General features: G+C 40.2%; 1 protein-coding gene across 1 annotated transcript in view; it reads left to right on the top strand.

Annotated features, from left to right (window-relative positions):
• The window catches only part of MAP3K15 (mitogen-activated protein kinase kinase kinase 15), a gene marked incomplete at both ends in the record, with an annotated part of 72,205 nt that overhangs the window by 24,986 nt on the left and 24,817 nt on the right, over positions 1 to 22,402 (top strand). The window contains 8 exons of the mRNA XM_079765657.1: positions 641 to 800; positions 4,077 to 4,227; positions 5,904 to 6,014; positions 14,320 to 14,369; positions 15,463 to 15,558; positions 17,076 to 17,163; positions 19,306 to 19,443; positions 21,346 to 21,463. Coding sequence (XP_079621783.1) covers positions 641 to 800; positions 4,077 to 4,227; positions 5,904 to 6,014; positions 14,320 to 14,369; positions 15,463 to 15,558; positions 17,076 to 17,163; positions 19,306 to 19,443; positions 21,346 to 21,463 — 912 coding nt within the window. The remainder of the gene's footprint in view (positions 1 to 640; positions 801 to 4,076; positions 4,228 to 5,903; positions 6,015 to 14,319; positions 14,370 to 15,462; positions 15,559 to 17,075; positions 17,164 to 19,305; positions 19,444 to 21,345; positions 21,464 to 22,402) is intronic.

The raw sequence follows: 22,402 nt of genomic DNA, 5'->3' as shown, positions 1-22,402 counted from the left end.
GCATTAAATTTCAGAAGGAAGAATTACTCTCTGATGGCTCACCTGAGACAGTAGTCAAAATAAAATGCCATTTTTCTTCTATCTAAAGGCTCGCATAATCTATGCTAATAAAAGGGTAATATGCTAATTAGACCGGGAGACCTTCTGAACATCCTTCCAGACAAAGCCATGGTGATGGGGCCAAGGCAGAGGTGGTTAGGGGTGATCAGGCCAGGAGGGGAGGGCAGTTGGAGGTGAGCAGGCTGGCAGTGGGGGGCAGTTGGGGGCAAGCAGGCCAGCAGGGGGGCAGTTGGGGGCGATCAGGCCGGCAGGGGAGGCAGTTGGGGGTGAGAAGGCTGGCGGGGGGGGGGGGCAGTTGGGGGCAAGCAGGCCAGCAGGCAGAGTGGTTAGGAGTAGTCAGGTAGGCAGGCAGGTGAGCGATTAGGAGCCAGCGGTCCCGGATTGCGAGAGGGATGTCCGACTGATGGTTTATTGGGCCTAAATTGGCAGTCGGACATCCCCTGAGGGGTCCCAGATTGGAGAGGGTGCAGGCCTGGCTGAGGGACACCTCCCCCCATTCACGAATTTTGTGCACTGGGCCACTAGTATGATAGAAACTAGAAACATTTTTATGACTTTATCTAAAATTCATATTCTTAAGGTATCCAGCTGAGCAATATGTTGGGAAGAAAAGGGTGCTTGGAGAAAATGAACAATTACTGGGATGTGGGTCAGTTCCTCAGCGTCACCATGTTGGCTAATAATGCTGGGAAGTCCATCCAGGCAGCAGAGAAGTTGTTCAAATTGAAGCCTCCAGTCTGGTGAGTCATGTCTGTGCATTATCATTATCCTTCTCAATATCAGATCATGTCTTGAAATGTTTCTTCCAGGGTGGAAAGATATAAGTGCAAAAAACAAGAGCAATTACTATGTTCCTCCTTCTGACTTCTTCATTATAGCAAAATTAGGGCAGAAAGAACAACTCTGAGGGATCACTTGGTTTTATGTGAATGGAGGGAAAGACAGACATACGCACATACAGAATATATCCCTACATACTGTATCTACAAGATAAAACTTTGTCCTATTAATTTCTTTAAGTCATCCAGGTCCTCAAGAACAAAACATTCTTTGATACATATTGTGCATTTGTGAGAAAGCAGATCATAAAGCTGGAAAAACAACAAGAAAATGATTTTCTGCCTCAGTGGTTCTCAAACTTTGGCATATGTTAGAATCATCTGTATTGATTAAAAAACAGATTGCTGGGCTCACCCTTCTACTTCAAAAGGTCTAGGGTAGGGGCTGAGAATTTGCATTTACAAGTTACTAGTACAAGCTGATGCTGATGGTCCTGGGACCACACTTAGAGAACCACTATTCTGTATGGACTCATTTTAATTAAAAATATGTGTTTGGTATGTGACTCAGAAAAAGGTCTAGGTCAGTTGGATAATACCTGAATTTTCTAATAGTCACTAAGTCCCTTAGAAAGTAGTTATCTTCTTGATTGCTACCATTCCATAGGAGATGCTCAGTAGATATTTTTATAATGAATAAACAATGAATGATAGATTTTCTCTAAAATATTGACAGTGGTTATTTCAGGGTGATAGTCTTATAACATTTTTCCCTTATAACTTTTTGTGATTGTTTTTTTTATCCTCACCTGAGGATATATTTATTGATGAGAGAGAGTGAAAAAGAAAGAGCGAGAGCAAGAGAGAGAGAGAGAACGGATATCAATGTGAGAAAGAAACATTGCTCAGTTGCTTCCTGTATGCACCCCAATTGGAGATTGAACCTGCAACCTAGGTATGTGCCCTGACCAGGAATCAAACATGTAGTCTTTTAGCGTATGGGACGACACTCCAACCAACTGAACTGAGCCACTCAACCAGGGCTAGCCTTATAGATTTTTTTTAAAGATTATCTGGGGTGGGCTTGATCTAATCAAATAAGCCTCCCTTTTTAATATATGTTTTTATTGATTTTTTTTTTTAGAGAGAGAGGAAGGGAGAGGAAGAGAGATAGAAACATAAATGATAGGCTGCCTCCTGCACATCTCCCTACTGGGGATTGAGCCCACAGCCTGGCATTTGCCCTGTCCGGGATTCGAACCCAGTGACCTCTTGGTACATGGGATGATTGATGTTCAATCCACTGTACCACACCAGCGGGCCAGCCTTAATATGTTTTTAATCTGTTTTTTCCTCATCTGATTTGTTGAAGATATATTTGGATTACTTGCATAATTACAAATTTTTACTTTTAACAATCTATGTTGATTTTCTCCCCTCTTATTTCTCATCCCAGTGGGTCAATCTGAACTCCTAGCTGTAGGAATCCCTTCAGTCATATCTAGTTTGACCCCATTTCTTCCCAGTCTGAAGGACTTAAATTTGGTCCCCAAACCATATCAACCTCTGGAAAGTTCTCTGAAGCTAAGAGAACACAGAGGCAGGCTGAACCTTTGGCCCTCCCTGAGTGGCTGCTGTTCCAGAATACTAGCTGACTCCATGGAGAGCAGGCCTGAGGCTTGAGTACATTCCCATTACATCAGGGCTTGTGCTGACTTAGTGTTGATATCTATTGTCGTGGGTCCAAGACCACCCTCAGGTTCATGATTTGCTAAAAGGACTCACAGAACTCAGAAAAGTTGTTATATTCCTGGTATTATAGTAGAAGTATACAGGTTAAAATCAGCAAAGGCAAAAGGCACATATGGCAGAGTCCAGGGAGACCAGGCACAAGCTTCTAGTTGTCCTCTCTCTGTGGAGTCATATGGACAGTGTTTAATTTTCTCAGCAACAATGCAGGACAGCATGCCCAAAGTATTGCCAACTAGGAAAGCTCACCAAATATTGGTGTCCAGGGTTTTTATTGGGGGTCAGTTATGTAGGCATGGAGTATCCATGTAACTGACCTTAGTCACTGAGTCCCCAATCTCTCTGGAGATCACACTGATAACAGCATTGCCCAAAGCCCCCATCATGAATCATATTGTTAGTATAAACTATCTGCCATGGCTCACAGTTTCAGGTAAACAAAGACACTCCTATCTCAGGCAGGCTATCCCAAGAGCTTAGAGGTGATTTTCCAGAAACCAGTCTAGGGCCAGATCTTTCTTTGGAATGTGTAGAGTTTGGGCAACCCAGGCCAGATGAATTAATCCTGTACTGCACAGAATCCAAGCAAGTCATTCATAATCTAACTAATCTGTCTTTCCAGAATAGCTCTAGACTTTATCCTCAAAGCGAAAAATAGTACTCAGATGCTTTTACCTGAACCATCCCTGTTTAGTGCTACAGAAAATGAGACCACCACTGCCTAGGAACTGTTTCAAAAAGTTAGACTTGCCTAAGAACAGTAAAGTTGTGGTCAGATTCAATATCTCAGAACATCAAAATCTACCTTCTCAGATCTAATTTTAAAAAAGAAAAGAAAAGAAAAGACAGTAAGTTTCACATCAGTGATTGCCAGGGGTCCAGGAGGAGTTGGAAATGAGGGAAGCAGGTGTGGCTATAGAAGGGAGGAAACAAGATGGATCCTTGTGGCAATAGAAATGTTTTCTATCTTGCCTGTATCAAGGTCAATATCCTGATTGTGACATTGACATAGAATTTATGAAATATTACCTTTGGGGTGGAGTAAACCAGGCCAAGGCAAGGAGTACATAGGGTCTCTCGGTGTTGTTTCTTACCACTGTATGTAATTCTCAAAATAAAAAGTTGAATTAAAAAAGAAAAAGACAGTGAGTTTAAAATTTTGTCATTTTTCAAGTGCTTTGAACTTCAAACTACATTTTCTTATTTAAGACAGCAAATGCTTGCCAGGCTCTGCTCTGAACACTGTGTGCCTAAATTGAGGTTTAGACCAATTTTGATAAAAAGTCTTATTGTATGATTTTGTTGAGTAAAATTATTTTGCCCACTATTTGGGTTTATTTTAATTAAGTATATGGCTGCCAAATGATTAAGAAGTACTCACTACACAATATTAATTTAAGTAAAAAGCTTTCAGGAAACTTCTTTGAAAGGGAATAGAATTGAACTCTCTTTGGGAATCTAATTTATTGGTGCTTGTGATTTTTCCAGGTACCTACGATCATTAGTTCAGAATTTGTCTTTAATTCTGCGCTTCAAGAAACTCATTATCGAACCGTCATCCAGGAGAGAACGGCTTAACTTCTGGTTAGATATAATTTTCGAAGCATCAAAGGAAATTGCTGATGGACTCAGATTTCCAGTAAGATATGCTAAATTTGTTTCTTTTTAAAAATTAATCTTTATTGTTGAAAGTATTACAGATGTTCCCCCTCCCCTCCCGCATTGACCCCCTCTTCTCCACTCCCATTCCCTCCCTAGGCTTTTACCCCACTATTGTCTGTGTCCATGGGTTATGCATATATGAATATGAGTTCTTTGGTTGATCTCTTCCCTCCTTGCCCCTTCCCTCTGAGAATCCTCAGTCTCTTGCAAGCTTCTATGTCTTGGGATCTATTTATCAGATTATTTTTTTCATTAGATTCCACATTTAAGTCAGATCATGTGATACTTGTCTCTCTGTCTGGCTTATTTTACTTAGCATTTGTTTCTTTAAGATAAAAGTAAAAAGAAACTGGGGGTTGGTGCTATCTAATTATTGAATACTCAGAAAGGAAAAAAAATCCTTACAGTAATTGAAAATGTTAAACTATTCATCAATCTTATGTGGAATCAACCAGTGATAGATCAAGTTACTAGAAAACGTTGGCTATAAGGTTGAGCCTTGAGCAACATGGGTTTGAACAGTGTGGGTCCAGTGGATTTTTTTTCCAATAAATACTGTATTCTCTAAAATAGAGTGATTTTGTCTCCCATGGGACATTTAGCAATGTCTGGAGACATTTTTGGTTGTCACAATTGTGGGGAAGGTGTTGCAACTGGCAGCTCATGGAGTAGAGGCCATGGATGCCACTAAACATCCCACAGTGTACAGGACAGTCCCACCTCCCCCCAAACAGAATTGTCCAGCCCACAATGTCAGTAGCGCCGAGGTGCTCTAGAGCAGTGCAGTACTAATAGTGAAATTTTGAAATTCAAAGCAGTTTCCTGTTGGGCTTTGTTTTGTCTCTAGTGCCACAAATTACTTTTTAAAACTTTATTGAAAAGCAAAATTGCTTTTATCTTTTTATTGAATTTTTGTTGCAGTTTTATGACCATCTTATAAGGAGGCCTAAGTAAGATAGCTAAGCATTCTGGAAACAACTTCAAATAATTGTGTTTCATATTTATGCCATGAGATTTTGTGAACATGTAACATTCAAGAATCTCATTAAAAAGCTAATAACAGATTAACTTATTTGAAATAATAATCTCTTCCCAGGCTTAGCAATCTTAAACATTCTGCTTTATTTATTTTGGAAATTCACTATCTCTTTCCTGTACATTCTGCTCCCCTCCCCACCTTCCTCTCTCTCTACCCCTACAATATAAAACATGGCTGATGTCACCTCACTTTTTTATCCTCTTACATTTTTTAGAATTGGTACCTAGCTGTGATCATCTAGTTTACATCCTCGTTTCTCTCAAAAACTATAGCATCACTCTTTTTTTCTGTCACTTACCAATCAGGCCTTTCTTGACTACCCTGTCTAAAGAAGTTCCTCCCTCCAACTCTAACCTTTATTCTGCCTTATTTCTTCACAGTTTTATATGATACCATGTTGCATATCCCTATCTGTTCCTCCATCTGCCCCATCAGAACAATGGCCTCCTGATGGCAGGGACTCCTTTTGTGGGCTTCTGTGTCCATGGGTCTTAGAACAGGGTTACAAGTCCTTCATGAGTGTTTGTGGAGTACACAGCTTCCCACTTCCTCAGTAGGCAGGGTGACCTATTTTGTGTATTCCTGTGCATTGCAGAAGTCCATTCTTCTTCTAGGTTCTGGTAATAGAACCAACAACCAAAATCTACCAGCCATCATATGTCTCTATTAATAATGATGCTGAGGAGAAGATGGTTTCTCTATGGCTTGTCTCACCTCCAGAAATGGTAAGAAAAAAGATCATCAACAGCTTTTTCTTTATTCTATACTAGAGGCCCAGTGCATGAAAATTCATGCACTTGGGCGGGGAGGGTCCCTCAGCCCGGCCTGCACCCTCTTGCAGACCAGGAGCCCTTGGGGGATGTCTGACTGATGGCTTAGACCTGCAGGCTGATTAGTATCAGGGGGTGGCGCCAGTTGGCAAGCGGCCAGCCCTGCCCCCCATTGCCGCTGCTCTCACCCCCCCCATCACCGTCCCCTCCCTCTGCCTGCTGATACCCACCTTGGCTGGCCTGACCCTGCCCGCTCACTGGCCCCAACCCCCCCCCCCAGTAGTCCCGCTGTTCGGTCAATTTGTATATTAGGCTTTTATTATATAGGATGATTTAATCAAATATTTGATTCTCAAGAAGAGGAGTCTATGTTGTACTTGAAAGAGCAGGCAGCTGTGCCTAACTTCTGAGTTATGGGAGTATATGAGAGAGTATAACCACAGATGAAAGAAAGGAGGCAGGTTTTTCTATTATATATATTTATATTATGTATGTATGTGTATATAGATAAATTAATATAGGCTTGTTGAAAAAAAGTTAAACCATGAGGAAGTAGATAAGGAATAAAGGGAAAGTCCCTACAAATCTCCTAAACCTAGTCCTCGTTCCTATCCCCAATGATTTGGTAGCTGTTTATCTATATCTTTTTTCTAAACTCACTTATATGTGAGTATATATACACACATTATATGTGTTATCTTACCCAATAATAGACAAACATTTAAATTGACCGTACCTCCGCTATGCCCACAGTCAATCAGAGTGAGTATGCAAATTAGAAGGCCAAAGATGGTGGCCGCCCAGATGCTCCAGGTGCGGAGTGGCCAGGCAGGGCAGGACGCCTGCTATGAGAGGAAGGGCGGGGGGCGAAGGGATCTACAGGAGCGGAGTGCCACAGCAAAGACAAAACTGCAGACTCCGGAGTCTGCAGCAAAGCAGCGAAGACAAAGATGGCAGACTCTGGCCAGAATCTGCAGCAAAGATGAAGAAGGCAGACTCTGGCTGGAGCAAAGGCCTGGGTCCCAGGTGCCAGAGAAAAACCGGTGCTGGAAGCCAAGGGAAGGAAGGTCTATTGCATGAATCTCTTCGTGCAATGGGCCTCTAGTATAATATATAACAGAGAAAGGCACTGTCATTAAAGTGAGATCATATAGTATATATTCATTGTTTTTCAACGTGCTTTTTTTACTAGTCCATACACATGGACAGTTTTTATGAAGCACACACAGATCCACTTGATTTTTTAAGGGTAATATTCCTAATATTCCTGTACTAATATCATGTGATGCATTTCTGAATATGGATATGGATAAACCATAATTTGTTTTATCACTTCCCTGCTGATGCATATTTAGGTCTGTTTTGCTCTCTAGCCAATGGTAGCTGTGCTGGTGCACATTGGTGGTTACACCTTACTACGCTCATGTAGCTGTTTCCAGAGCAGGGATTCCCAGAAATGGTCCTGTTGGATTCAGGACTAAATACATTTAACATTCAATAGCTGCCGTCAGACTTGTACCTTTCCTATTTTACTCACACCAACCATATAGAAGTGGGAACATTTTAATTTAATTGCCCTTTAAAGAGATTACAGAAATGCTAGGCCAGGCCTGATGTTTTGTGATAATAGCTATATTTAATCTCTACATGTCTAAAGTACTTCACTAGCTTTTTGCTTTAATAAAATATTTCACTATTCCATTGATAAAGGTACAAATAGGTCATGTTATGACATGTAGTCGTAGAAAAAATTAATTGTATTAAAGTTACAAATAAAATTATTTGTAGTAATAAAAAGATGTAGCATCTTTGACAAGTGCATTAGATAGATCTATTTGCTATGTATTTGTTTTCATGGAGAGTGTTCTGCCATAATAACTTGGCAGAGAAAGATTTTTTCCCCCCAGGAACCAAGAGTGTGGGCAAATTATTTTAATCAGGTGAAAATAAGTGATATCTTTAAAAAAATAAAGTGCTACATTGGACAATGAGTAGAGGCTCAGTATCATATTAGAAATTCCTTATCAGAAATAGTAACGATACAATTTCCCATTGTTAATGGGTGTAAAGTTTGACTTATGCTATTTGAATACACTACAATCATCTGCTGTACAACTTAGTGCCTGTAGTTAACAATATGGTATTGTGCCCTTCAAAATTTAAGAGGGTAAATCCCATGTTATGTTTTCTGAACACACAAACACACACACACACACACACACACACACACACACACACACACAAACCAAGGGACACAAGAACACTTTGGGGGGTGATGGATATGTCTATTACTTTGATTGTGGTGATGATGTCATGGGGGTTTACATACATCTAAACTCATAAAGTTATGCATATTAAATATGTGCAGTTCTTTAATAATTAAACCTAAGTCATGAATGATATCTCAAGTTGTCTTCATCTGCTTGAGATGCTGCAACAATACCATAGACTGAGTGACTTAACAGAAATTTGTTTCTTGTAGTTCTAGAGGCTAGAAAGTCTAAGATCAGAGTCCCCCCGTAGTCAGGTTCTGGTGAGAGCCCACTTTGTGCTTTGTAGATGGTGGCTTTGCTTTGTTTTCACGTGAGTGAGAGAGAGACAGGGAGCTCTCTCCTGTCTCATATAAGGGTACTAATCCTATCATGAGGGCTCCACCCTTGTGACTTAATTACCTCTGAAAGACCTCACCTCTAAATGCCATCACATTGGGAGTTAGGGCTCTAATAGATGAATTGGAAGGGACATAGACATTCAGTCCATAATACAAGCCTAAGCCAGTAAACTTGTCTAATATTTAATAGTGAAGCAATCTTCTCATTGATAATAGAGTCAGCAGCCATTAGTGAAGACAAGCTGCCATAATGTGCTTGGGGCTTTTTTTTCCTGCCCTGTGTGCATTAAATATTTCAGTATAAAAGAGAAAAATTAAAGCTATAATAAAATACATACATGGTCATTAAGAATGCATGTGTCTTCTATTAAATTTGCCTCTTTGGGTTTTTAGCCTTTTATTGAAGTACTAGAGGCCCAGTGCATGAAATTCGTGCACTTGGGGAGGGGGGGTCCCTCAGCCTGGCCTGCACCCTCTCCAATCCTGGAGCCCTCAGGAGTGGGCCTAAGCTGGCAGTCGGACATCCTTAGTGCTGCCGCAGAGGCGGGAGAGGCTCCTGCCACTGCTGCTGAGCTCACCAGCTGTGAGCCCAGCTCAGGGCTTCTGGCTGAGCTGCGCTCCCCTGTGGGAGCGCACTGACCACCAGAGGGCAGCTCCTGCATTGAGTGTCTGCCCCCTGGTGTTCAGTGCATGTCAAAGCAACCAGTCATTCCACCGTTTGGTCAATTTGCATATTAGCCTTTTATTATATAGGATAGGATTACATAGACACAGAAAAGTGCATCAATCATAAATTATGGATTTTGACCAAGTAAACATACGTGGGTACTCAGTGCAGGTCAAGAAAGAGACTCACCCACCAAAACCCTGTTCATGCTTCCTTTGTGCCTCTTTCCAGACACTATCTCCATGAAGCACTCTGTTCTCAGTTTTGGAATTCTTGTACCAGAGACCAACTTTGCTTATTTTCTTTGTATCATTGATGGCACTGTGACATGAGAATTTTCAAAATTCTGACCTGTAATTTCACTATTCCATTGATATAGGTACAAAATAGCTCATGTTATGACATGTAGTTGTAAGAAAAACTAATCGCATTAAAGTTACTCTTCATACTTTTGCAGCAAAATTGTTTTGGTCTCATGGAATTCTTCAGACTTTGACTACTTCATTTGAATCCTGGTTGCTGGCCCTTAATGGAAATTTCCATTGGTACATATACTACCTCACTAGTTGTAAATGTTTTACTTTGTTTGTATATAGTTCATAATAAGAACTGGAAAAGAATTATATAAGCAGCAACTGTTAGTTTTCCTTGACTGATGAAATGTTTCATACAAGTGTTTATAGTTGTCAGAGCATACATCTGAGAGAAATATAAATTGCCTTTTTTCTTTGAGAGGAAGCCTTTGTTTTTGCCCTCATGTTGAATTTTGAAATTCTGCAGATTGTGAAAGCAAGCGTATTTGCCTCGAGTGAGATGACATTTGTCTACACAGTGTTGTTGCATTTTTCCCCCATGGGCTATGAATGGTGGGAGAGATCACACGTATGCACATGTTCACCCACACACAGCATCTCCATAAGATGAAATTAAGTTGTGGTTTATTAGCCAAGGATACAGGAACTTATGCTGGTCAATGTTTAACAACCAGCTCTCCCACGGACACAGGAGCGGAGGGCTGACTTGTCATGCTTGCTGATTTCTATAGTATAAATTCTCCAACCGTGGCCACTTTCAAACAAGCTACATTGGGTCACCAAGTGTGAGATTAGGAAGAGATGTGAGAAATTGGCCTTCCCAAGCTAGCACAAGCTGCATGCAGCACATTGATGCAAGGTCGCACGGGGCAGAGGCAAATGCAGCACTTCTCCCTCAGCTCCTCCTGGGCCCCAAAGTCACCAACAAGCACATAATGGCCACCAACACTGTCCCCACAGGTAGGGCTGCTGGATTTGGGAAGCCCTTTTTTAGGGGTACCTTTTATACTTATGTCAGAAACAGGACAAACTTACACAAGAAGTCTGTGCTCTTAACACAAAATTGCCATAGACGCCCAAGATTCCTCCCCAAAAGTGGGGCCCAGGGGATCTTGGAGGCATGCCTCCCTCCGGCTTCCTAGCCCATTTCTCCATAGCCCACCCTGCCTCTGCTTCCTGTGCACTTTTACTCAGGGCTTCTTTTTTTTTTAATATATTTTATTGATTTTTTACAGAGAGGAAGAGAGAGGGATAGAGAGTTAGAAACATCAATGAGAGAGAAACATCGATCAGCTGCCTCTTGCACACCCCCTACTGGGGATGTGCCTGCAACCAAGATACATCCCCTTGACCGGAATCGAACCTGGGACCCTTGAGTCCGCAGGCTGACGCTCTATCCACTGAGCCAAACCGGTCTTGGCTACTCAGGGCTTCTGACTCTGACATGGAATGCTACAATCTTGACGGTATTTCCTTCTCGTGATTTAGATATGATTAAATATCCCCTCTATCCCCTCTCAGAAAAGATCAGGACACTGATTTACAGAAGGCTCAAACAGGAGGAAAACAGTTGTGGCTTTCCTGATCAAGTACTCAGTGACAGTTGACCCACCAGGACACCAAAGCAGAAACAGTGCATCCAGTTCTGCCTTCCCTACCAAAGTTCCTGACAAGCTCCACTTGCAGATTATGAAAGAGCACAGACTTGACAGTTTCATTTATGTAATATTCTAGAACAGGCAAAAGTCTCTGTGGCAGTAGAAGTCAGAATAGCAGTTACTATTCCATCCTACTGTCCCCAGGCTGGCACTGCAGGGCTCACATTGGCACTTTTGCTTTCATCCTTCTTCCTGGAATTTCTTTTTCTAATTACCCAGGTTTAATTTTTATAAAGGCATCTCTGACCACTCTTCCACTGAATGTCTATAGGCTACCCCATTGCCTGTATCATGTACAAAGTACATCTTGTCACTTATTTATCAGTTTTCCTAAATGTCTCCCCGACTGCATTGCCAGCCCATGCATGACTTCTATGTTTTTATACCCATAGGTCCTACAAATCAGGTCCCCTCCCCAAATGCCTATTGATTATGACGTAAAGGGAAAGAGGGAAGGTCCCTATTGTTTACTTTCTTAACTAGTAAATCTTTCTCTCAAATTGAGAAGTTCCCTAAAGGTACCCTAGAGTAAACCTACCATCTGGGAATACTTGGAAAACTTGTGTGGCTGAGCTTTCTACATACATGCAGCCTCTTGCTGGGCATGTGGGTCAGACAGGGCTCTCTTGTATCTGCCCTGGTTCATATTTCTGTACCTGAATCCAAAGGCAGACTCCTGCTCTCCAACACTACCCTCTTTCAGTGCCTTTGAATACACCTTTCCTCTGAAATACACTCAATCTCTCTACATGGTTGGGTCTGCTGTCATGGCTTTCATCTTTTACAGCCTTAGGTGGCTTCCCATCTCAGAGTAGAAGCTGAAGTCCTGATAATGGCCTCCAAGGCCCTGCATGATCTCCTACATGAATTCTCCAACCTCCTCTACCACTATCCCCTCACTCAGTCCACTCAGACCCCTCCTTACTGGTCCCCAAACATGCCAAGCACACTGCTGCTTCAGGGCCTTTGCACGTGCTGTTCTCTCTGCTTGGTACTGTTCCCCCAGATACCTGCATGGCTCATTCCTTCACCCTCGCTTTTTCTGTTCAAAGTCATCAGGCCTTCCCTGAAGATCTGGTTTAGCATCATAACCTCCTGCCCCACTTTAATGCCCTCCCTGCTTTATTTTTCTTTGCAGCACTCTTCATTCTCCATCATGCTATTAATTTGCTATTTAATTTATTGCCCATCTCCCTCACTCTATCATATGCCCCATAATAGGTGCCTCATAATAGGTGCTTAATAAACATGTATGAATGGATCTTTTCCCATTGGGAACCATCCTCCCAGTTGTTCCTGTTGTCATGGCTTCAAGAAATTTGTCACCCAGCTGCTTGTAACTGTTCTGAGCGATATGCTCAGTCATTTGGCTCTTACACTTCTCTTCTGGGGGGCAAGGGGGTTTAGCTGGTAATTTGTGATATTCCTCAGACTAATCAAATATATTTTCTTATTTTAAATTATTGTTGTGATGTATTGGTAATATCATCTATGGCCACTGAAACTGGGATTTCAGACATTCCTTCTGAGGCTCAGTTTTGTGCAAACTTTAAGGACAGGAAGTAGTGGTGGAAGGAGGGGACAGTTGTTTTTTTTTTTTAAGTGCATCTTGTACAAATTGAAATTGCAGTTAGTCATGGTAGGCTAGCTGCTAAAACAAATAACCCCCAAATGTCAGTATATTAACATTTATATAAGTTCAAAAAGTTTAATGATAAAAGTTTATCTATGTCTCATATGCTATACAGATTGGCAGGGTTCCCATTGCATCTTGTAGTGAACGGGGAAAGAATATAGAACACTCCTATGGAGGGTTTTATGAGCCAGGCCTGCAGGTGATGCACATCACTCCTGCTTGCATCCCATTGGTCAGAAGGCCAATATATGTCCTAGCTAGTTGCAAGGGAGGCTGTGAAAAGTGTTCTAGTTATGTGCCCAGGTAGAAAAAGAAATAAAGATTGGTGAACACTGACTGTTGTCTGCCACATTCTTGCTTCTCCAAACATTTTTTCACGTCACTCACCTTAGGTGGGCTGTTCTCACACTCATTTTATTTATTTATTTTTTCTTTTCTTTTTTTTAAATATATTTTATTGATTTTTTACAGAGAGGAAGAGAGAGGGATAGAGAGTTAGACCCGCAACCAAGGTACATGCCCTTGACCGGAATCAAACCTGGGACCTTTCAGTCCGCAGACCGACGCTCTATCCACTGAGCCAAACCAGTCTCGGCTATTCTCACACTCATTTTAGAATGTTCCTGATATGTTGACAGAAGATGAAAGGCCAGTCATTGTGTACTTATGTGCTTATTGTTTCTATTTCAAATTTAGATAATTTGCTTTAAACTGGATTAGAGATAGCAAATGAATGTTTATAATACATTAGAAAATGCCTCTGGTTTCCAAATTATGCAAAATATATTGTTCTAACCCCTAAACCTCTATTGAAAGTAAAATAGCAGCCAGGTTGGTGTGGCTCAGTGGTTGAGTGTTGACCTATGAACTAGGAGGTCACAGTTTGATTCCTGGTCAGGGCACATGCCCGGGATGTGGGCTCGATCCTCAGTAGGGGGCATGCAGGAGGCACCAGTCAGTGATTCTCTTGCTCATCGTTGATGTTTCTATCTCCCTCTCCCTTCCTCTATGAAATCAATAAAAATATATGTATTTTTAAAAAATAAAATAGCCGAAACCGGTTTGGCTCAGTGGATAGAGCGTCGGCCTGCGGATCCAAGGGTCCCAGGTTCGATTCCGGTCAAGGGCATGTACCTTGGTTGCGGGCACATCCCCAGTAGGGGGTGTGCAAGAGGCGGCTGATCGATGTTTCTCTCATTGATGTTTCTGACTCTCTATCCCTCTCTCTTCCTCTCTGTAAAAAATCAATAAAATATATATTTTTTAAAAATAATAAAATAAAATAGCAAAAGTGATTGACTATAGAATGAAACCAAAAATTATTCTTTGCATGGAAAAAATCAAGCTACTGACTTTTATCTTTGATGCCTGCAGAAACAAACCCATGAATGGAATTTTGCAGCCACTTCCATCAAGGGAATAAGGTAAGAACATAAGATAAAATGTAATTATTTTTTAATACAGATAATGATTTTTTATTACTTTAATGTTTCCACTTATTTATAATGTGTTATTCTAATTGTTAAGGGAATCGAAAATGTACTATTTTCTCTTTTGTTACCCTACCTGAGTTAATTCATAATGCTAGTAATGACTTCTTGGCTTGTTATTACAGAGTAGTTTTTTTTTGGGGGGGGAGGGGTATTTTAACTTGCATTTTTAAAAAATTTATAATTATTTTGAAAATATTGTAGATATCCCCTTTTTGTCCCCCATTCATCCCCCTCCAGTCTGCTCCCTCCCCCTCCCCAGGCCTTCACTGCATTATGGTCTGTCCATGAGTTATGCATATATGCATATAAGTTCTTTGGTTAATCTCTTCCTGCCCCCTCCTTCCCTCTGAAATTGGCAGTCTATTGCATGCTTCAGTGTCTTTTTTCTATGTAATAGACCAAACTCTCTTATCTCAAACTTCAAAAAAAAATAATGAAATGATATCTATAGAAAGAGAAAGTATTTTTTTCTTTGATCCAATACTGTGCAAGTTCTCGGGGACAACCCGCCCCCCATACCCACCCACCCCCACCCCCACCCCACCCTCGGCCAAACTAAAGCTGGGAGTTACTTGGTAATGACACTTGGCTGAGGTCTCCTGGACATTGTTATTAGTGAAGGGGTGGGGTTGGGTGTTCTGAGGAGAGGTGTGGTGCTTGCTCTTCGGTTCAGCAGTGGTGACCATTTGGGTCTAGACTAAGTCTAGAAATTCCTATATTATAATAAATTATTTCACAAACACCTTTCCTGTCTTGTGAAATTATAAAATATAATACTATATTTTATCCCCTTTCCTGTTGCCCATATGAATATATAGTAAGTTCTTGAATACATAATAAAGTCAGTTGATGAATATAAACTCAAACATAAGCAAGATAAATGTCCCTACTATTCAAATTCATTAAAACAATAAATCTTAAAATTTTTGTAAAATGGAAGAAAAGCTGTTATTAGATTGTTCCCTAAATTTAAAAATTAATGTAACATATATAAGAACATTCTTAATGTTTTGAATTTTTATAGCATATCCAAATTTGATGGACATTGTTGCCTTCTTCACGTCTATGATAACTCTGATGACTTTCAAATCTGCTTTTCCACCGAAGAGCACTGTAATAGGTGAGTTATACCTGGTTCAAGTATTTGCAATCTAGTTATGGTGAATCATTTTAAAAGGGCCTTTGTTGTGAAAAATATTTATTTGCTCTACTGCCTTTCCTGAAATTTTAACTTAAGGAAAAATATTTTTACAGCTTTATTGAGATATGATTCACATACCACATGATTCAGACATTTAAAGTATGCAATTTAATGTTCTTTTTAGTATATTTACAGTTTTGCAATAATCACCACATCTAATTTTAGAATATTTTCATCACTCCCAAAAGAAACTCAATATTTAACGGTCACTCCCCATTTTCCCTTCAACCTCAGCCCTATGCAACCATTAATCTACTTTCTGTCTCTATAGATTTGCTTATTCTTGATAATTTCATATAAATAAAATACAATATGTGGTCTTTTGTGACTGGCTTCTTCCACTTAATATAAAATTTTCAATTCATCTGTGTTGTAGCATGTACCAGTACTTTATACCTTTTTGTGGCTGAAGAATATTCAATTGTATGGATAGACCACATTTAATTTATATGTTCATCAATTAAAGGCATTTGGGTTGTTCCCACTTTTGGGCTATTATTAATAATGCTGTTATGAACATTTGCACATAAGTTTTTGTGTAGACATGTTTTCATTTCTCTTAGAGCCAAATTTCAATTTGTTGGGGTCTTATGGTAACTCTAAAAAAAAGTTTCTAATTAGTCAAATCACTTGTATGCAAATAAACAACTATCCAAATCTAGGAAGTGACTGATATGGCCCAGTAGGATTTTTGAGAAAAATTTATGCATAATAGTTGATATTAAGCTTAATCTGTGTCAGCAGAATGATGAGGCCACCTTGTGCATTTCCTACTCACACCTCCCCTGTAAAAGACCTTATTTCCAACCAATAACTAGAGTGTCTACAACTTGAGAGTTGATGGCCCCACTGTCCTTAGTAATGATTAAATCATCCCTGGAACACTGTCACGGGGACAGACTTAAAGAGTAGTCCAGGAACACTTTTGAAGAATTATGTTAGTGGAATGACTCACAAACAAGTCCTGGGGGAAACACTGAGGGAACAAGGAGGAAAAACTTAATAGGGACATAGTAAAATTAAGTACTTTTTCTAATGGGCTGTTATATAAAAAGGGGATTAATTCTAAGGAGTCTGTGGATGAGACCCACATAAAAGAAGTCTTAGTTCAATATAAGTGAAGCATTTCTCATTGAGTTTTTCAAAGAATGAGGTGCCTTATGTGGTAACGACTTCTCCATCACTAGAGTGTTCAAGCATCAATTGGCTAGCCAGTTGGTGGGGATACTGTATAGAAGGGATTCAAGTATCATGTCAGTATTTGAACTAGATTAGGTAACCATTAAAGTACCATGTCAAATCAAGGAGTGGATTGATTGTTCCATGAACTTATAAAACTTGTTTTATATTTTATTGTAGTTTAATGTAAGATGGCTAAAGTTATGGAATAAAAGTGATCATAATTAGCAGCATCTTTGTGACATTTGCTGTTGTAGATTTTGTTCTTTGGTCAAAGAGATGATAACAAATGAAGTGGTCAATACAGTGCAGCTGGAAGAAGACACTGATGGGGACACCTTAGAGGTGAGTCACAGAATACCTAGAACATGGAAAAAGTTATTTTTTTGTATCTTTGATGCTTAAAGAAAATACGGCATTTTTTGTGAAAAATGTTTATATGTATATTTAAAAATACTCATTTATGAACGAGCTAACCATCACTATCCATGGCTTTCAGAGATTAAGTTTAATGCTTCTCTGTAGAAAAATTCTCAGCCAGGATGTTTAAGAAAACTTTGGCATGGACTAGACTAAAATTTTCTGTTATACACAACCTCTGGATAAGTTTTTTCTAAGCCAATTAATCATGTTCGTGAGATTACAAGATAAATGGTTGACCAACTAGAAGCAGACTTTTTCATTTATGCCTACAATGACTTTAGTTATAGCTACTTGCATATAATAAATTAAATATAACAATTTTCAAATCATTTTTAAGAAAATAGGATCATCATAAGCTCTTTTGAACAGCACAGTTGTAGTACACCATTACACATATATTTAAATCTTGCTCAATTATTCAGATTTGCCATTAATTCAGGTTCTCCCAATGATTACAATTTAATGGAATTTTATTATACTTTCAAATTACACTGAAATTAATTCCTTGAAGCTTCTTTCAGAAAAATATATAAAGGGGTCATTTTAATAATTGAGTCAGGTATTTGAATTCTTAGCTTAGAATCAATGTTTATTGTAGGAATGAACTAAGGAATGTACTTTGAAGGTAACAGATGTGGGCCAGAGAAAGGTGTGCGATAAAAACCTTTTATGGAGCAGACTGATGATGTCTGGTTTAATCAGACAGTAATGGGGACTCATTAGTAACCTTAATTGTCATGAGCACCTCTAGAAGTAGATGGAAAGAAGCATGCATGCACGCTGTTCTCTGTACTTCCATAAGTCAGCACAGTAGAGCATAAGAAGCAACAGAAATAATCCGTTGTTGCTTCTGCTTTATGTAAGTATTGCTCAGCATAGAGCTCCATTTCTTTTAATCCTTAAGAAGAATCAACTAGAACAGTGGTCGCCAACCTTTCGGACTTCATGGACCACCAGTGGTCTGCGGACCACCAATTGGCGACCGCTGAACTAGAATGCAAATGCGCACCAACTTTTGATGATAAGTTTTGGAAAACAAAATAGCTCCTAATTATAGGTTAATATGTACAGTATATGTAATGCTGGATTTATACATCCAAAGGAGGAGAGGAGGCCCAGCATATGTACTTTGTATTAAGACAAATTTAATTTTATTGACCTTCCCATTCTTTCTGGGTTAAATAAAGAGGTTTGTTTTCTAACAAGTTGGTAAGGGATCATGCAGGAAAACACCTGTTTGGGGTAGTTAACATGCTAAGAACCATTTTTAAATTGCAGCATTAAAATGGGAGTAATCTCCAAAGGGTGAGCCAACTAAGTTTCAGATGAGCCATATTTTTTAATTTCTTGGATTCTATTTCATAAAATCATGTTATGAATATATGGGTAACTAAGAATTCTACCCCTTTAAAATAAGTATTTAATTAAAAGAACATAACCTAAGAAATGTGACTTGCTTGGTACTGGACATTATTCATAAGTTCTTATTTATTTTTTAAATATATTTTTATTGATTTCAGAGAGGGGGAGAGAGATAGAAACACCAATGATGAGAGAGAATCATTGGTCAGCTGCCTCCTGCAAGCCCCCTACTGAGGATTAAGCCCTGACCAGGAATGGAACTATGACTTCCTAGTTCATGGATCGAAGCTCAGCCACTGAACCACACCAGCCAGGCTTCAGAAGTTTTGGGGTTTTTTTTTCCATTTTTTTTCCTTAGGCTTCAGAAGTTTTTAAAAATTGCAGTACAGCCCTACCTGGTTTGGCTCAGTGGATAGAGCATCAACCTGTGGACTGAAGGATCCCAGGTTTGATTCTGGTCAAGGGCACATGCCCAGGTTGCGGACTTGATCCCCAGTAGGGGACATGTATGAGGCAGCCAATCAATGATTCTCTCTCATCATTGATGTTTCTATCTCTCTCTCCCTTCTCCCTTCCTCTCTGAAATCAATAAAGACATAATAAAAAATAATTAAAAAATAAAAATTGTAGTACAATGTTTGGGCTGTTATGGAACTTCTCCACAAGTGGTGTGCTTTTTTTATCTTGCTTTTCCTTCTTTAGTATGAGTATGACCTTGATCTGAATGGTAATCGAGTTGTGCTGGGGAAAGGCTCATACGGGATCGTGTATGCCGGGAGAGACCTGAGTAATCAAATACGGATAGCCATCAAAGAAATCCCAGAGAAAGATTGCAGGCAAGTGGGGCAGACCTTCCACATTTCTTCAGTCATTACCTCCACAACCAAATCCCATGACCACCACCAATGGTGCAAAGGATTTAAGGATGAGAACATTATGTCATCAAAAAATTTGCAATTCTCTTGTAATAAGGGTGATTTACTTTTGTTCTCTGCATATTATAAATAGAGAAAATGGAACCAAGAGGCATGGGGATTGCAGTCATACTTTAAAAGAAAACTAGTTTTATTTCCACCCATCAACTAGGTCTGCAGTTTTATATTTTTACATAGTGACTCTGTGGTTTAATTCACATTGTAACCATTTTAAATAGCTAACACTTATTCAGGTGTATCATTACAGAAAATGAAATGTGGTTTAAAAAAAAATTAGCTTTTTGCAATACAGACTTCTTTTATACCCTGCCTTTCAACCCCACACATAGATTTTGGGTTTTGTTTTTGTGTGTGTGTGTGTGTGTGTGTGTGTGTGTGTGTGTGTGTGTGTTTTATCACCAGTAATACTAACTCATTTATTTTTTTTAGAACTTTTAAAAAATCTTTATTGTTGAAAGTATTACATAGGTCCTCGTTTTCCACCCCCCCCCCCATTAACCTCTTCCAGCCTAACTCATATCTTCAACATTTTTAGAGTCTAATTAAATGATTATTCCTTTTAAAATTTATTTCCCACCTAATTCTAAATAAGTACATTGCAGTGTTGACTATGAAGTGTGTGTGTGTTTTTTTTTGGGGGGTGGGGAGGATTGCTGGCATGTACCGTCTCCTTCAACTGATTGCTATAGTTGTTTCAGCTTTTCATTGGGATTCAGAGCTAGAAGGGACTTTAGAGACTGTTTTGCCCTATTTCCTAAATTTACAGCCTGAACTTATGATATTTGCCACTTTCTCTGTGCCAGATTCTGGGTTGGCACTGGAGACTAAAAGGTTACTAGGATACTGTCCTTATCCCAGGGTTCTCCTAGTTTGGTAGGGAATACAGAAACCTGCCTGGAAGCTAGAGTGACAAGTGTTATATATATAAAAAAAGGGGGTACACAGAGAGTTTGTAGAGCATAGGAAAGGAATTAATTACTTTTCCTGGGTGAGTTGTGGCAAGTTTGAGAAAATAAATCATCTTTGAGGGATGACTAGGAGTTTGCTTGGTAGAAAAGGAGGCCAGGGCATTCTATGCTGTGGGAAGAACAGTGCTGTTAAGCATGGTGTATTCAGAGAACAACAAATTGTCTGTTGTGACTTGAATATAGAAAGTGGCAGTAAAGGGTTCTTGAGATGAGGCAAAAATTTTAAACGATGTAGTCTGACCTGAGTTTGAAGGCTCTTTTGTGCCATGTTAAGCAATATGGTCTTTATGTGGACTTTGTGAAGGGAAATTAAATTATGAGATACATGTTTTAGGAGGAGGGAGTATGGTGGCTAGGGATAGAATCAACTTAAAGAGGCCAGAAGCTGGGACAGGGAGGTCCATTAGGTGGCTTCTGCTATACTCTAGAGTGAGTCTGCAGAATGAGACTAGAATGCTGGAGGACAGAACCTTCTAGAACACTATCCTTCATGGGGGCTGGTGAGAGAGGCCAAGGATGGTTAAAGAGTTCAGGCCTTAACACACTAGTGATAATAACAACAGCAGCCATTTAATGAGTACCTACCACACAGCAGGCACTCCATGAGTGTCTGAGAAATTTGACCCACTTTGGTCCCCAGCAGCCCTGTGTGGCTGGTATTATTACCCCTCATGTACAAGTGGGAAGCTGATTAGGCTCATGGGATCCAAGGGAGGAAAAGTTTCCAGAAAGAAGTGATGGCCAGCAATAGGGCAGGTACTGGTGATATAATGTGGACCCTAAGCCCCTGGCATTTGGCAGGTGACAATGGCTATGTTTTTCCTACTAGGCACTCCCAGTCTTTTCATGAGGAAATAGCCCTGCATAAGAACCTCAAGCACCGCAATGTCGTTCAGTACCTGGGCTCTGTTTCTGAAAATGGCTACATTAAGATATTCATGGAGCAGGTGCCTGGGGGTGAGTAGTCGCTGGTCTTCTGGTCTCACACTCTGAAAATCACTGATGGGATATAATATGCACATCATTATCCATCCTGCCATTTAAAGAATGACAGGCCTCTCAGGTGTGGAAAAGCAGCATTTATTTCTCAGAGGAGTTGGATGCCACTTTCCAATGTCACAAACAGTCAATTTCTGGTTTCTTAATTTAATCATCAAATATTCATTGAGGGTTTACTGGGGCTGAGTGATGGAGACAGAGATGAGTAAAGCATAGTCTCCAGTCTTGAGGCCTTCACAGTCTAGGAGTTTAAAGGTGGTTTTGACAAAGCAGGACAGAGGTTTATTAAAATGACATTGTAAAATAACATGTTGACAGTGAAATCGAACACCAGTGCTTTAGCTACAAAATCCCCCAAAGCAGCAGTATGGTACAAGAGGATGAGTTCCTTGTGTCTGGAGCCAGATCGTCTAATTTGAATTGGTCTGTCTGCAAGTTGTGTGACCTCAGGCAAATTCTTTACTTCTCTGTGCCCTCAGTTTTCTGATTGACTAAATGAAATATAAATTGGAGTAATAACAATCCTATATAATAAAGAGCTAATATGCAAATGGTCATCATGCCCTCATGCCCTCACACTGTAATGGCTCAGACATTCAACACTGGGGAGAGAGGAATGGGAACCAGACAGGCACAAAATGAGCTCGCGAGAGAGGAATGAGGACCAGCCAGGCTTCGGCCCAGGAGAGGGACAAGTTGCCCGCCCCTCGGTCCTGGGCACCAGTGGTCCTGGGTGCCAGCGGCTGCACCTGCACCTTTGGCCCAGGAGAGGGACAAACCTCACACCCCATGGTCCCAGGGTGCCTGCGCCTGTGGCCCAGGCTGAGGGACCCCTCCCCCCCTGCACCGGGCCTCTAGTTACTACAGTAATTGGTGTGTTAACGTAAAAAAAAAATC

The sequence above is a fragment of the Cnephaeus nilssonii genome (assembly GCF_951640355.1).
Source record: "Cnephaeus nilssonii genome assembly, chromosome: X".
Classification (NCBI taxonomy): Eukaryota; Metazoa; Chordata; class Mammalia; order Chiroptera; family Vespertilionidae; genus Cnephaeus; species Cnephaeus nilssonii.
This window is presented reverse-complemented; position numbering and strand designations above follow the sequence as displayed.